This window comes from Arachis stenosperma, chromosome 8 (genome assembly GCF_014773155.1).
Source record: "Arachis stenosperma cultivar V10309 chromosome 8, arast.V10309.gnm1.PFL2, whole genome shotgun sequence".
Taxonomy (NCBI): Eukaryota; Viridiplantae; Streptophyta; class Magnoliopsida; order Fabales; family Fabaceae; genus Arachis; species Arachis stenosperma.
This window is the reverse complement of record NC_080384.1, coordinates 16,564,154-16,581,214: the sequence shown is the minus strand read 5'-3', so window position 1 is coordinate 16,581,214 and position 17,061 is coordinate 16,564,154. Positions and strand designations below refer to the sequence as shown.

Below are 17,061 nucleotides of genomic sequence, written 5' to 3'. Positions count from 1 at the left end.
CATACAAGTAATTCGAATCAACTTAGAACGAATTATAAAAGCATAATTCGAATTGTATCAATTCGAATTAGTAGGAACACGTGAGTAGGAGGAAGTTCGAATCAAATTGATTCGAATTACTCACATTTCGAACCAAATGGTAATTTGAATTACACATTGTACAATAAGATACTAGAAAAAATACAATATAATATAAAAAAATATACTAAAAGAAGTATAAAATAAAATTATAGTAAATTAATTTTAGTATAAAATTATTAAATATAAATTAATTTTAACTCCTATTAGTACATTGAATTAAAAATAACATATAAAAAAGTACTTGTATTTATTAAATTTTAATAACATATAAAAATTTAATAACTTTTTAAATATTTTTTTATAATAGGAGTACATTTTTATATACTTTAAATACTTTATATAAAAATGTACTTACATTTATCATACAAAAATAAAGTGTTGTGCCAATATAATAACATTATAATATTTTAAATCAATTTTTTTCTAGGATTTTAGATTAAAAGCAGCACATGAAAAAGCATTATTGGTATTTTAAAGCTAACTTAATTAAAAAAGATAAAACTGTATTTTTTTAGGATTTTATGTACATAATTAGGCTAATTTTTTTTTAATATTGTTCAAAGATGTGTGTTACACTATGTTATTTGGTTTCAGCTAAGTTTTACTCAACTATAATTTTTTTTTTTACTTTTCATAAGACACAAATCTAAAAAATTTTATAAATTAATTTAAAAGAAAATATCATTGACGTTTTATAAATTTTATGTACCATTATCAATCGATTGAAATTGGCAAAACATTCAACTTCATCACCTTCCAATCGATTGGATTACATTACCAATCGATTGAATTTGGCTAAAACTTCAATGTCATCACTTTTCAATCGATTGTATTTGGCAAATCCATGTTGTTTTCGTGAATTCAATCGATTGTTTTGAGGCATTCATTCGATTGGAAAGTATAAACAATCGATTGGTATAAGCTTTTTACCATTCTACCTTACAACTTTCAATCGATTGTTTTGTGATATAGTGTAAACCAATCGATTGAGTTATCATTCAATCAATTGTTTTGAAAAACCAATCGATTGAATTTCAAGGAAACACGATTTGGAAGCCATGGACGAACGTAACGAGATCAAAGTTAATTTTTTAATCAATTGGAATTATTAGGATGAATGGAGGATATAATTGGTTGTTATTTTTGTATTTGATTGTTAATAAATATAATTGATAATTGATAAAATAATAATTTATAAAATAAAAAACTATTTTCATAATTAAATAAAATATATGGGGTTGATTTGTAATTAAAATTAGTTCAAAAACTACGTAGCAATTGATAAAAAAACTCTAAAAACATGTTTTCTACTTGGACCACTAAGTAGTCCAAAGGTTCCTGGACCACCGAATCCTATGCCAAGAAAGCAGTTATATTTCGGAACGTTTTCAAACAATTTAAACAATATTTGACCGAAGATATGGGTACCGCTCCAAATTCTGCATAGAATCTCGGAAACAAAACAAATAATCGGTTACATTAAACAACTTTAAATACAAGCACAAACAAGGTCATTAGACACACAAGAAAAAAATCAATACTTCAGTCCTATTGTTTTCAACTCTTGAAAGATATTCACTAACTTAAGTGTCAGAGTCTCTTTTGCAAATTTCACGCCCAAGCTCGAGTTCCAAAGAGTCTCTATTACGGCTATCTTTGAAACAAAGAAAGAGGTCATGAAACAATAGTGACGAATTATACCCCAAATTATGTATCCTTGAAGGAACAGTTTCTATTATTATTGTTTATTTATACGATCATGTTTTATGAAAAAAATAGTCACTTATCAACTACGAGATAAGAATATATATCTAGTGTTTAAAAAAATCTTTGACCATGTTATTAAAAAATGTTTTCTATTATGAAAAATTAAATTATTCTGCTACGAAATATTTGATATTATTCTAGTGGTTATGTTTTAAAAAAAATTAAATAATATGTGAAAATATATTAAAAGACCAATAGAATTTATTGTTTTTGGCCATTACTTTTAATCGTCAATCTAATTTTTTTAGTCTAGTAATTCAATAATATATTTTTAAATTTTAACTCACACTATTAAATATTGATGGCTAATTGATAGTCAAAAATAATAAATTTTGTAATTTTCTAAAAATCTTCTTACAAAAATATTAGTAACCAATTAGTAACTAATTTTTGGCATTTATGAAATATTTTTGTTATTCTTAACATAATTGCTTCCATTCTTAAATGACATAAACAATCTATATAGATTTTAAATAAAAGATATTGCTAACATGTACTTTAAAAATATATTTTAATAATTATAATAAAAAAGTATTTTTTAAAATTATTAAAATATTTCTTTATATTTTAATATATTAAATATATCAAAAATTTTAAAAATTTTCTATTATTATATTCTTAAAATATATTTGTAAGACATAAATTAGTTGAATAAGTGATCTATGTTTCACTCTTGTATGTATCAATGCAAGGGTGATATTTTTTATTTGTGATTAAAAAAGATTAGCTCATATTGGGAAAGAAAAAAGATGTAGTATCTTTTGTGTGTAAGCCTGGTAAAGGAGGCCCAAATACCGATTAGAAATATTGGTTATGCTATTGCTAACTAAAGTGTTTGGGTCAGGCGCTAACAAAAAATAATCATTTGGAATAGCAGAAAAAAATTGAAAACCAACCATTTATGTTAGTTGTAGCGTCTGCCTGCAAAGCTGAGATTTGGGGTGTATATATAGGTCTAAAGATAATATAGATCATGAGTCTGAAAATATATTTCTTTTTAATGATTCTAGAAATCTAATCATCCAAATGCTTTAATTAGAGACATTTATAATTGAAGGGCTAGAAATTGGGAGTTATTTTTTGTATGGAAAAAGTTTGGAACCAAAGTTAGGAACCAAAATCAGCCAAATCTTCTATTTTTAATTTTATTTAATGAGATGAGTAAAATTTAATTGCTATCTTTTCACGCGCTTATTTTTTTTATTACAATATTTATTCTATATGAAAACATTAACTACATATATTAAATAGCATATTATAATTTATAAGCACATACGGTTAACATTTTATATTCTTATTAAATGAATACACATAATTCATATTTATAGTATTTAATTTATATTATAATAATAAAGCACATTTTTTATTTATTATGTAACATCTATATATATACACATAATTTTTATAATTAATATATTTTTACAATTAATATTATTCAATTTTAAACTATATTTTATTATGTATTTCAAATTATTTTATATATATACTAATAAATCATGATTCAAAATATTTTAATATTTTATTTTTGAAAACATTATACATTTAAATCAACGTATAATTTTTTAAATCACTGTCTTTGATAATTTAAAAATTTATTTCATGTTTTTCAAAGTGAAAATTATTTATTTTAATTCACATATATTTCTAAATTTTACTATAATTAGTTTTTGAAAAAAATGTCAAATACCTAAATTAATTTATTCAATTGATAAATTTATTCATAACATCCACAAATTCATACACGTAACATTCATAATTAAGTAAGATACACATAACATCCAAAATTTTATATTAATAACATCCATAATTTTATATTTATAACATTCATAATTTCATACATATAATATTTATAATTAACAATTTTTTATAATTAATATTACTAAATTTTAAACTATGTGTCTTGTTATATATTTCAAATTATCTTTACATGTAGACCAAAGGGTCATAATTTTAATATTTTTTATTTACTATTCATATGTATACTTATTTATTAATTTTAATATGATAAGTTAATAATTATTTTTAAAATTTTATTTTTTAATTTTTATTTATATTTTATTTTTTATTTTTTTTATTTTATAATAGCCTATATATAAAATATGAGTTGTATACCAGAAGTTGTTAAATTCTCTAATTTAACATCCATATTTTTATACGTGTAATATTTATAATTATATATATATAATATCCATAATCAATAAATTGGTGCTAATTTATTATTATTTATTATTTTATTTTGCAGGTCATGAACTAACAATTTTGGATATTTTTAATTTTCAATAAATAAAAATTGATTAAATTTAAAATATTTTATTTTTTATAAAATATGTTGAGGTGATTTGAGTTTTTTTTTTAAATTAAAAATATAAGAATTTGAAATTTTTATTTGAAAAAAAATTATACAATTATAAATACATGTAGTAATAATGAAGGAGAAATTTTCGCAATCTGATTCACATTAAATTTGGAATTAACTTTTAGTATAATTAAATAAGGAAAGATAATTAATTATAGAAAAAAATTAATTGCGTCAATTAAATTAGGAGAGTGATTCACACTTTCTTATAAACGCAAATACTATTAATCATATATCTTTATTTATTATCTATAATATTTTGTTTACGTAGCATTGCCCTTTTTGTATATATCTATAGAAAAAGTAACAAAAACATAAATTATCTTGCACAAAAAAATTTAGAACTAGAATATGATTTCTATTTTTGGGATAATTCTCCTAAAGACATAGTTAACATTTTAGCTGATAATGAACAAGAGGTCTTGTCCGACTAGTTTGTATTTAAGTTCTTTTTTGTTCGAACTTGAGCCCTGCTTTAATACTATAAAAAACAAAATGTTACTTGTAGAGTATGTTAAACCGTTAAATTAATACTCAAAGTGGGCTTTAAATTTATAGTCGAACTTTTATGTCATCTCTAAACTTAAAATTATCTCAAATTTGTCTCTCAATTTAACAATAGTTGTCCCTAAAATACTTTTCAATAACGAAATGATAACGTAATTGGACGGAAGTCATGTTAAAAGTCACGTTGGACTGATAAAATGTCGTTATTTTATTTTTGGCGCTCAAATAAAACATAAACGACATCGTTTATGGTATTTTGAGGAGTTTTAACATATTAGAGTTAAAATTCCTTAAAATACTCTAAAAGACATGGTTATGTTCTATTTGGTTGTCAAAAATAAAACGGCGACGTTTTACTAGTGGCTTCCAGCGTGGCCTCCATCCTACTGCATCATTATTTTGTCATAAAAAATATCTCAGACATGACCGTTGTTAAATTAAAGAACAAATTTAGAACAATTTTAAGTTTAAAGATAACATTAAAATTCGACTATGAATTCAGGAACATTTTAAATATTAACTCTTATCCGTTTGATGAAATTAATTTGGGAGTAGCAAACATGAAAAAAAAATTTGGGAAATAGATTAAGAAAATCTAGTCCAGGACCAAAAATAGAAAATCTTCCTCAGATATTTAATATACAATATCTGAACTCTTAATCATGAGAAATATTTGAAAAATAAAGAGTAAATGTCTTTGCTGGTTTTTAATCATTTATCCAATGGACATTGCGCCCTCTAACAATTCTATAAACATAAATCGATCTTTATCCACTTTCGTATTTGTTCAATCCAGTCCTTGAGACCGGTTGACAGCATGTCAATGCTAACATGTCAGGTAACTATGTCTACGTAGTTTTGTATCCTTTGTAATAGGAACAAATCGCCTCTGAACCCCTCAACAATCTCCCTCCTCTTCTCCCTCTTTTTCATTGTCTCTCTCAACTCCAAAACCCTAACCCCAACACCCCCAAAATCATCAAAATCATCATCACTGCAATCATCATCAAAATTACCGTATTCATTTCTCCTCATCCTCATTACAATCATTATCGTCATCAATAATATTATTATTAGAATCCAAAAATTCAAAAACGAAAAATATAATCACACTAAAGAAGTAATCTGGTTGCTTGGGAGAAAAAATTCATTTATTTTTTGAAAAAATTACCAGAAAAATAAAGATTAAAAAAAAAGAAAAGTTTGAGTGTTAAAATAAATAAAACTCGTGATGTTGTTGTGGTGGTGGTAATGGTGAGTGAGAAAGGAAAATGAGAAAGTAAAAAAAAAATGCATAAAGAGAAGAAAGAAAGGAGAGGAGGGAGAGAAAGTTTAGAAGAATATAAAATTTTCATTAATTATCATGCATAAAGGATGGTGATGATATTGTTAATGATGATGATTATGAGTGTGGTGATGGTGGCGAAGAGGGAGAATTGGAGGGAAAGAGAGGAGTGTAAGTGAGGTAGCTGTGGAGAAGAAGAAAGAGAGAAAGAAGAAAGAGTGTCGAAAGAGGGAGATGATTGAAGAGTTCTGGGGTGATTTGTCCCTATCATAAAAGAGACGTTACCTCATATGTCAACATTAACTTGTTGTTAACTGTTTTTAAAGACTAGATTGAACAAATACGAAAGTGGATGAAACCGATTATGTTTTTATAATTGTTAAAGGACGTAATGTTCAACGAATAAATGGTGAAGGATTGAAAAAAAAATTTTACTCAAAAATAAATTAAGCTTTTTTTTTCTGAACAAAAAAAAAATTCAATAAGATTTAGTTTATAAAAGGAATAAAAATTAGTTAATAAACTTTTAGATGCATAACTTTAAATTTTGAAATTTTGTTTTTTTAAAAATTCAAATACACTTTATATAAAAACTAAGAATTAAATAATTTAATATATTTAATTAAATTATTATTTAATAATTTTTAACTATTAATTTTGTAAATAGCATCCGAAATTTTACCTTATTTTTCGTTAAGTGATTTTTGTTATTTCCCTGATATAGTTTGAAACTTTGAATAATTGGATTAACACTTTACAATATTCACCGAATAGAAAATTCAAGTCAGATACAACTCGTATTTCAGCTGGAGACTTTTTATTTGAATAATAATTACCACCTAAATAGCCGTCTCCCATGCTTTAATAAAGTAAACATGAAAGAAACTCAACTAAAAAATTCTCTTAGAAAACTCTTATTTATATTTGTGATTTTGCTACATAAATCTCTATCTTGAACTGCACATTATGATTTATCTGTACAATATACACGAATTATCTGTCTACATGCGATCACTTTAATTATGCACACAACAGCAGACAGCCATCCCCACACCCACACCACTATAACAAAAGAAATTAAAGAAAAAAACCAAAAAATATTTTTTAAAAAAGAAAAAGGAAAAAGCCACCTTTGGAGTGAAAGAAAAAAGACCGTTGGTTGTCATCTTACCGTTGCAAAAGCAGAACTGGTGAGTGGGACCGGACTGGTTTGACCGGGTTCAAGAAACGGGTTAGTGTTAAACCGGGTGGAATCGGCGGCGGTCTTGGAAGCCACCACCACCGTGAGCCACTTGCCTTCAATTTCCCCTTTGATCTTCAACCCTCTCTCCTTCGTTTCTCTAACCAAATCCCAGAAGCCACCGTTCCTCCCTTTATTAACGAACAGCATCACAAGCTTCTCCTTACACTCCTCCATCCTCTTCACATACCCAACCAACTCACTCACTTCACCAACATCCAAATTCTCCATTCTACCTTCCATCTCCTCCAACCTCATCACTATCTCTCTCTGAACGCTTCTGTAATCTTCCCCTACAAGCTTCACCACTTCATAAACCAGCTCCTTCTTCTGAAGCTGCAATGACTCTGGAACCTTACCTAGCTGTTCCAAGAACGCTACCAGAGCTTCTATCTTGTACAGTAAATCCGCGTTTGAAGTTCCAAGAGTCAAAGAGTTTGTTTCTTGGATGGTGTTAGAAGAAGAAGATGATGAATATCGGAGATAATAGCCTAGGATTCTTGAAACGGTTAGGCTTTGTTCTATGACGCCGGCGTACCAACGAACCCAATCACTGAGTTGGAGCGATTCCAAGTCCGAGTCGTCGCGGAAGGTTGAGAGGTTAAGGAAGTTGTGGCCGCCGTAGGAAGGGTAATAGGCGAGCTGGTCTTTGAGGGTGAAGGGTCCCTTGACGACGACGTTGTGGAGGGTGAAGAGACACTTGAGTGCCACGGTGGCACTGCCGGTGCGGTGGAGGCGGTCCATCAGGGCATCGATGCAGACACGGGGGAGGAGGTGGGAGGTGTTGTTGGATGATGCGACGGCAAGAACGGCGGCGATTCGATCCTCGGAGGGAGGGCCGGTGAGAGCGTGGGTAGTGGCGCGGAGGACGCGGACTCGGACGGAGGACACGTGGCGCTTGATGGAGAGGGTGGCGACTATAACAGAGGCTTTGTCTTTGATATTGTAAGCCAAATTCCTGAGCTTATTTTTGTGTTGGGCCATCGCGGGAAGAATGAGGAGGGAAATAATAATGTAGAGACAGCTACGACAATATAAAGGGTTTTGCTCAAGGTGCGGAATTAAAGGATAATTATTATAATAATCACAAGAAATTAAATTGGATTAAAGGTATATAATTGTGTTTGATGTGGCTACACTTTCCTAGTCCCTGCTTTCGTGTGTTGTTAACGCGGCCAAGGAACCTACATTTTATTATACCTGAAATTGATGGATAATGGATTGTGGATTATATATAGTAGTTTTGGACGGCAGTCGGCAGAGATCCAATGATCGTGACACATATGGTAAGAGTGTTATGTTTCAGATTTTTAATTTAATTTTAATGATCTCCCGTTCCAATTTTTTTTTTCCACTAAACAATCGGATTCGTTCCTAAAATATTATATGTTCTCTAAATTAATTTTTAAAATATTTTTTTAATTAGAATCGTTCTTTAAAATTTTAAGTTAATGATGTTAGTGTTTTTTTTGTCATTTTTATTATTGATAACATCAGAATTTATTGATATAATATGTTAAATAACATTATAATACAAATCTGATAATTTTAATTAATTGTTAATATAATAAATTTATGAAATTAAATTAAATCAATTTTAAATTAAAAAAATAATGTCTTAAAATTCTCTTCATTTTGAATTAATTTGATATAGTTTCATAAAATTATTATGTTAGCAGCTAATTAAAACTGTCATATTTGTGTTGTGGTTAATATGGTGTCACTTAACATAAATTAGAGACATGCTACACGTACAAATTTTTTTGGCTTACAAGCTATACAAGTTGTTCCAAGTCCAAGAAAAAAACACGTGCCCCTTCAACAACACCGTTCACTCTTCGTCTTCTTCCTCAATCAAAACGCAACTCATCAAGAAAAAAACATGTGACCCTTCCACAACACGTTCACTCTTCCTCTTCTTCCTCAATCAAAACGCAAACCATCAAGATTTAAGGGACATTCGAAACAAACTACTACAATTCTGCATAAACGTTCCAACTCCTCGCGAAGAGTAGAAGAAATCAAGAAGAAAATATACAAATCTCCATCAAAAATCACCAGAAAAAAGGAAGAAACATTATTCAAGGTACTGTTTTACTGTTCTTCTAGGTTTTTCTTCTAGATTGTTTCTGCCATGTGTCTCATCCTTAACCAGCAAAACATTAAAAGATTTCAAGAAAAAATATACTGTCTCCCCCTATTTTAGGTGTATTTTTTAAATCCTTTGGGTGTATTTTTGTAATCTTTTGGGTGTATTTCTGTAATCCTTTCTGTAACCGTTTGGGTGTATTTCTTTAACCGTTTGTGTGTATGTCTGTAATCGTTTGGGTGTATTTATGTAATCGTTTAAGTGTATTTCTGAAATTCCATTATCTTCAAAACGATTTCAAGGCTTGATTTCAGAAATCATGAAAAAAAAAACAAAGCAAAGAGAGAACGCACGAAGGAGATCCAACAAATTTGACAAGAAACTCGAAAAAAGAAACGAAATCTTTTGAAAAATGGAAGTTATATTTGTTACGGCCTGGCCCAAAATCCGCGCGGGTCAACCCGATCCAAGCAATACCCGACCCGGACACGCGCCCCCCAACCGACCCGGACACGCGTCCTGTACGGTTCACACGCAGCTACAGGACAGCGTCCTTGGGGATATGGGCCTGTCCTCTCAAGGGGGCCCACTACTGACATGTATATAAGGGGAAGATTGGCTCTTCCCCCGAGGTACGTCACATCTTTTCACCTCGTTATTCTGCCCGCCTGCACATTACTGACTTGAGCGTCGGAGTGTCCTTGCAGGTGGCACCCCCCTCATCTTCTCTTCAGACCAAGTGCTCGTCCGCTCGACTAGTTCGCCTCCGGTGCGACCCAAGCTAAAGCGTCCTCACCCCTTCACTCGCACACCCGACCTGTCCGGAAACCGACCACCGAACATTGGCGCCGTCTGTGGGGACGTCTAAATGGAAGTCGTACTGGGTCCCGGCGACCACGCTCGGGCAGCCGGAGCGGAGGGGGCAGCCTCCGTCGCCTCGCAAGCGGGGCGGCGGAGGTCCCCCATCGACACACGAGGACACGACCATTCGGAGGAACGGGCGGCGATAGCGCCATAATAATGCAAGAGCTACGCCACAGAGTTCAGAACCTAGAACGGCAGCTTGCCGACCGGGAGCGGGAGGGACGGTCTACCGACCCGAGCTACACCCCGTCCCCCGGGAGCGAGGAGGAAGACTCTCACCGAAGCCGCCCGCGGACGGAAGCGGAGAGCTCGCGGGAGGAGTCACCCATAAGGAGGAGACGAAATGACACGATCATCTACTCCCGCGGCAGACCGACCCATCGAGCGACAAGAGGTCGCGAAGAAGGAAGAACACGACAACCTGTCATAATGGGCGTCACCCCGTTCCACCGATCTATCCTCGAGGTCCGGCTGCCGAAACACTTCGACAAGCCAACGGACATGAGGTACGACGGAACTCAAGATCCTCTAGAACACCTCACGGCCTTTGAGGCCAGGATGAACCTAGAAGGAGTAGGAGACGAAGTAAGGTGCCGCGCCTTCCCGGTAACCCTAGCAGGACCAGCGATCAGATGGTTTAACGGCCTCCCTCAAGGTTCCATCTACAACTTTTCGGACATCAGCCGTGCATTCCTGGCCCAATTTACAACGCGAATAGCAAAGGCCAAGCATCCTATCAACCTTCTAGGGGTAACCCAGAGGCAAGGAGAGCTGACTAGGAGATACCTAGATCGGTTCAACGATGAATGCTTGGAAATCGACGGCTTAACCGACTCGGTGGCCAGTCTCTGCCTGACAAACGGCCTCCTCAACGAGAACTTCCGAAAATACCTCACCACGAAGCCGGTTTGGACAATGCACGAAATCCAGACGGTGGCCAAGGAGTACATAAACGACGAGGAAGTCAGCCGAGTCGTGGCTGCCAATAAGCGGCAGTCCGGTTACGGCCAGGCTCGGCAGTCTGGTGGCGACGGTGAGAGAGCAAAAGAAAAGGCCAGGGAGGAGGCATCAAACAAAGCACCTAGGTCGTTCCCTCGAGTCGGAAAATTCACTAACTACACTCCACTCACCCTCCCCATCGTGGAAGTTTATCAACAAATAGCTGAGAAAGGAATTCTTTCGAAGCCTCGACCACTTAAGGACCGTACGGGAGGAAACAAGAACCTTTATTGTGATTACCATAAGGGATACGGCCATCAAACACAAGACTGTTTCGACCTAAAGGATGCACTAGAACAGGCGATAAGGGAAGGAAAGCTAGCAGCGTTCTCTCATCTCATTAGGGAGCCGAGAAGACGTTATCGCGATCAAGACGAGGAAGGCAAGACACGCTCGGCCAAGCGGCGATAGGAACCCGAAGACAGAGACCATGGCCTCACTGTGATAAACGTGGTAACGGCAAAAAACGCTGCACCAAAATCCCGATCGGCATACAAGAAAGACGCCAAGGTTCTGGCGATCTCATCCCCGCCAGTGCAAAGCTCTAAAAAACCTCCATCCATTTCTTTCGGCCCGGAGGACCAATGGTTCAGCGACGCCCCGGAAAACCCCCCCATGGTCATAACGGCCAGAGTGGGAACCGGCCTCGTCAAACGGATCCTTGTCGATACAGGAGCTGATTCAAATATCATGTTCCGCAACGTTTTCGACGCACTAGGGCTAAAGGACGCCGACCTGACGACTCACCAGCACGGGGTTATCGGGCTAGGCGACCACTTCATCAAACCGGACGGAGTCATTTCCCTACCAATCTCGGTGGGGCAGATCCAAGGTCGAAGGTCGGCGATGGCCGAGTTCGTAATTCTCCGAGATTCCACAGCCTACAACATCATCTTGGGAAGAAAAACAATCAATGATTTTGAAGCCATAATCAACACCAAGCTGCTAGTTATGAAGTTCGTCACCGATGATGGATCCATAGGGATCATAAGAGGAGACCTCGAGACGGCGGTCGCTTGTGACAACACCAGCCTTTCCCTCAGGAAGAAGTCCAAGGAAGCATCCGGCGTGTTTCTAGCCGACCTTGATGCCAGAGTAGAGGACAAGCCGAGGCCAGAACCAGAAGGGGACCTCGAGAAGTTTAGAATCGGTGACGAAGAGGAAAAGTTTACATTCGTTAACAAGAACCTCCCACGTGAGCTGAAGGAGCCTTTGATTGAAATGATAAGGGCCAACAGGGACTTGTTCGCCTGGACACCAACCGACATGCCAGGCATAGATCCAAAAATCATCTCACATCACCTAGCCGTCAAAGCGGAAGCACGCCCAGTGGCTCAACGAAGAAGAAAGATGTCGGCGGAAAGAGCAGAGGAGGTAGCCAAGCAAACGGCCAGCCTCCTAGAAGCAGGCTTCATACGTGAAGTGGACTACTCGACATGGCTCTCGAATGTGGTATTGGTGAGAAAGCACAACGGCAGGTGGAAAATGTGCGTGGACTACTCAGACCTTAACAAAGCATGCCCCAAAGATTGCTTCCCCCTCCCCAACATAGATGCACTCGTCGACGCCGCGGCGGGATACCGGTATCTGAGTTTCATGGACGCCTACTCCGGTTACAATCAGATACCGATGCACCGTCCCGACGAAGACAAGACGGCGTTCATAACGCCAGGAGGAACCTTTTGCTATAAGGTGATGCCGTTCGTCTTGAAAAATGCGGGGGCGACATATCAAAGACTGATGAACAGAATATTCCACGACCTCATAGGAAAAACGGTTGAAGTTTACGTGGACGACATCCTGGCAAAAACAACACGACCTGACGACCTCTTGAACGACCTGGCAAGTGTATTTGCGTCTCTCCGTCAACACGGTATGAGGCTGAACCCCCTCAAGTGCGCCTTCGCCATGGAAGCCGGCAAGTTCCTGGGATTCATGATAACTCAGAGAGGGGTAGAAGCTAACCCGGAGAAATGCCAGGCAATAATCCAGATGAAGAGCCCGGGTTGCATCAAGGACGTCCAGAGGTTGGCAGGACGGTTAACCTCGCTATCTCGATTTCTCGGGGCTTCGGCGACAAAGGCCCTGCCATTTTTCAACCTCATGAAGAAAGGGATGGCGTTTGAGTGGACACCCGCATGCGAAGAAGCCTTTCAACACTTCAAGGAAATCCTGGCGGCACCTCCCGTTCTCGGGAAGCCAAAGGACGGGGAACCACTATACCTGTACTTCGCTATAACAAGCGAAGCCCTGGCCGCAGTTCTGGTACGGGAGGACGGGAAAGCTCAACAGCCAGTCTATTTCATAAGCAGGGCCCTGCAAGGGGCAGAATTAAGATATAGCAAGTTGGAGAAGCTAGCCTTAGCACTCCTAACTTCCTCGAGAAGGTTAAAACAGTACTTCCAAAGTCACCAAGTTGTCGTCAGGACGGACCAAGGGATCCGGCAAGTTCTCCAAAAACCCGATCTGGCTGGAAGAATGATGGCTTGGTCCATCGAACTCTCCCAATATGACATACGGTACGAGCCCCGGCAAGCCATCAAGGCGCAAGCCATGGCGGATTTTTTAGTTGAAGTAACGGGAGACCCAGGCGAAGACATGGGAACACGGTGGAAGCTCCATGTGGACGGAGCCTCCAACCAGACCTTCGGAGGTGCCGGGATCATCCTGGAAAGCCCGATTGGGGTCGTATACGAGCAGTCGATTAGATTCGAGTTTCCCATCTCGAACAACCAAGCGGAATACGAAGCCCTCATAGGAGGCTTAGCCCTAGCGGCAGAGGTCGGCGCGAGAAGACTGGATATATGCAGCGACTCCCAAGTCGTCACTTCCCAAGTAAACGGTAGCTACCAGGCCAAAGACCCCTTGCTACAAAAGTACTTGGAAAAGGTTAAAAGCTTGAGTCAAAAGTTCGAAGAGATCACGGTCCATCACGTACCCAGAGAAAGAAACACACGGGCAGACCTCCTATCAAAGTTGGCCAGCACAAGGCCAGGGGAGAGCAACCGATCTCTCATCCAAGGCATGACAAGAGAACCAGCAATCACACTGCACGTAACGAGCCTAGGTCCTTCATGGCTAGACCCCATCATCAACTTCCTAGAACACGGCCAAGTCCCTGGTGATGAAAAGGATGCGGCGAAGTTAAGGAGAGAAGCGGCCAAATACGCCGTCATCCAAGGACAGCTATTCAAGAAAGGGCTCAGCCAACCCCTGCTGAAGTGCCTACGCCCCGACCAGACGGACTACGTCCTCACGGAAGTCCATGAGGGCTGCTGTGGGCACCACATCGGAGGCAAAGCCCTAGCAAGGAAATTAATCCGAGCTGGATACTACTGGCCGTCGATGATGGCAGATTCCAAAGAGTTTGTCAAAAGGTGTGTAAAGTGCCAGCAGAACGCCAACTTTGCCAGGGCGCCGGCCTCAGAGCTAAGCTTGCTAACGACCTCCCGGCCATTCGCTCAGTGGGGAGTCGACCTCTTAGGACCCTTCCCGGTCGGCCCTGGGCAGGTCAAATATCTCATAGTGGCAATTGATTACTATACCAAATGGATAGAAGCCGAGCCACTGGCTAGCATATCCTCGGCCAATTGCAGGAAATTCATGTGGAGGCAGGTGATAACACGATTCGGGATACCGGAAGTCGTCATCACGGACAATGGTACACAGTTTACTGATAAAAAGTTCACAGAATTTCTCAGCGGCCTGGGTATAAGGCAAAGGTTCTCTTCGGTAGAACACCCTCAGACGAACGGACAAGTAGAGTCCGCCAACAAAGTTATCCTTTCAGGGCTAAAAAAGAGGTTGGACAACAAAAAGGGTGCTTGGGCCGACGAGCTAGCATCGGTCCTCTGGTCTTACCGAACAACCGAGCAATCCTCCACCAAGGAAACTCCTTTCCGACTAACGTACGGGGTGGATGCAGTAATACCCGTAGAGATCGGTGAACCGAGTCCGCGGTTGCTTTTGAAAGGAGTAGAGGAAACCGTGGAAAAGGACCTGATAGATGAAGCTCGGGCAATGGCCCATTTGACAGAAACGGCGCTGAAGCAAAGGATGGCTCTGCGCTACAACACCAAAGTGCTCAAAAGGGAGTTCGAGCCAAACGACCTCGTCTTAAGGCGAAATGATATCGGCCTGCCGACCCCTGGAGAGGGCAAGCTAGCGGCAAACTGGGAAGGCCCCTACAGAGTCAAAAAGGTGATGGGAAAGGGGGCCTTTAAGTTAGAAAAGCTTGATGGCAAGGAGGTCCCGAGGACATGGAACGCGGACAACCTTAGAAGATTCTACTCCTAGAGGACAGAACGACATGCCGGCCAATCTAGCTAAGTAGTTAATTTGTCGTTTGAACTTTATAATAATTTTCAAGTCCTTTATGTGGTTACCGAATAAGATATACTCGTGCAAATTTTCTCTCCTATTTTGTCACTTAATTTTCCAGATAAACCACCACGTCCAACGACGACGCGCGTCCCCGGGACTGATCACCCCGGGAACCCGTCAACCACAATCGTAACGACTACACAAAAGGCCGTCGGCCATTGATATAAGTGACAACAATAAACCAAAAACGGTTAAAAGAAGCGGAAATTCATCACGAAAACATGAGCAAACGATTAAAACGGTCACTGATCGCAAGCCAAGATAAAACGGCTAAACATCAAATCGTTCACAAGTCAAAACAAAGCGGCTAGGCAAAAACCATAAAAAGAGAATTCATTTCTTCGGGACATCGACAACCTTGCCATCCTGAATAACCTTGCGGACACCAATCGCCGACGTGTCAAATTCGGGGGCAACAACTTTAATTTGAGCTTTCAGGGCTTCCTCGGTAGCCAGGATCGCACCCTTGCCCTGTTTGACGACGTCCTTATACTTCGCCTTCCATGTCGAAAGTTCGGCCTCCACGGCCTGCTTCTCCTTCTCAACTTCGGCCACACGCTTTTGCGCCGCACCGACCTGACCCTCCAAAGCCATTTCACGCTCGACCAAACGTTCAACCGTCGCATCCGACTCCTTCTGTTTCTTCTCGGCAGCTGTTGCCTTCTGTTCGGCGGCGGTAGCTTTCTGCTCGGCAGTGGCGGCTTTCTTCTCGGCAGCGTCCAGCTTTTCCGAAGATTGAGTCAATTGCTCCCGAAGGGTCTCAACTTCACTCTTTAGCTTGTTATTAGCCTTCCCGGCAGAATCCAACCTCCTGCGAAGGGACTCCATCCCGGACAGTTCGAACTCGGCCTTCCGAGCTATGACTGCGCCGCGAAGGAGAGTGCGATACATCCACCTCGCCTGCCCGGCAAGGGACGATTCATGGAAATACTCCTCAGTACCGGGGATCAACTGCGAATCTATGAAAGTTCCGGCGTCAAAGTTTCTTTCCATGACAGTAAGAACGCCCTCGGGGCTAGACGACGCCGTGGAGGCTTTCCTTTTTCTCTTCAGCTTGGGAACCTCTTCGACCTCTTCATCATCGTCCGGAGTAGGCACGGAACCCCCTGTTCCAATCACCTCGTGGGAAGGGGAGGCATGGACTGCTTTGCCGCCTTCGACCGCGGCACCCTGAGCTGAGGTGCCAATGTCGTCAGTAGCGGCCACCTGCTCGGGAGCACCCTTGTCCTCCGGAGGAGCAGCAGGCCCCTCAGGGGTTGGTTGCTCGTCACCCTCCTCGTCTTCACCACCTAGAAAGGTCTGAAACAAGTCGGGAAGACCCGTCACCGACGCAGACATATCCACTGCAGGAAAACAAAGAAGGTCGGTTAATCGCCACGTACTATCAACAGAAGAAAAAAGACAAAGGGTAAAGCAAAAAGCTTCTCACAAATATAATTACGACCGGACTCCCGGTCACCCATGAGGAGGTGGGGATTTACTTGGTTCTT

The 17,061-nt window shown here is 38.9% G+C and overlaps 2 protein-coding genes across 2 annotated transcripts; one reads left to right on the top strand and one right to left on the bottom strand.

The window, feature by feature from the left end:
• Positions 1-6,914: 6,914 nt before the first annotated feature.
• Positions 6,915-8,220, bottom strand: LOC130945471 (putative clathrin assembly protein At4g40080). Its single transcript, XM_057874184.1, has 2 exons — positions 7,168-8,220; positions 6,915-6,971 (listed from the first exon to the last, which is right to left on the bottom strand). Exons 1-2 carry the CDS (start codon positions 8,218-8,220, stop codon positions 6,915-6,917), a joined length of 1,110 nt encoding a protein of 369 aa, XP_057730167.1.
• Positions 8,221-10,345: 2,125 nt separating this feature from the next.
• LOC130945470 (uncharacterized) lies at positions 10,346-11,599 on the top strand. The gene has a single exon (XM_057874183.1). The coding sequence runs from the start codon at positions 10,346-10,348 to the stop codon at positions 11,597-11,599; it is 1,254 nt and encodes a 417-aa protein (XP_057730166.1).
• The last annotated feature ends 5,462 nt before the right edge of the window (positions 11,600-17,061 follow it).

What these genes read in the sequence shown, in the direction of transcription:
- LOC130945471 (XM_057874184.1), bottom strand. Translation starts at nt 8,220, where the DNA reads ATGGCCCAACACAAAAATAAGCTCAGGAATTTGGCTTACAATATCAAA. An exon ending in CCAGTTCTGCTTTTGCAACG is followed by an intron (nt 6,972 to 7,167) that starts GTAAGATGACAA and finishes TATATTGTACAG; the next exon opens with ATAAATCATAATGTGCAGTT.
- LOC130945470 (XM_057874183.1), top strand. Translation starts at nt 10,346, where the DNA reads ATGCAAGAGCTACGCCACAGAGTTCAGAACCTAGAACGGCAGCTTGCC.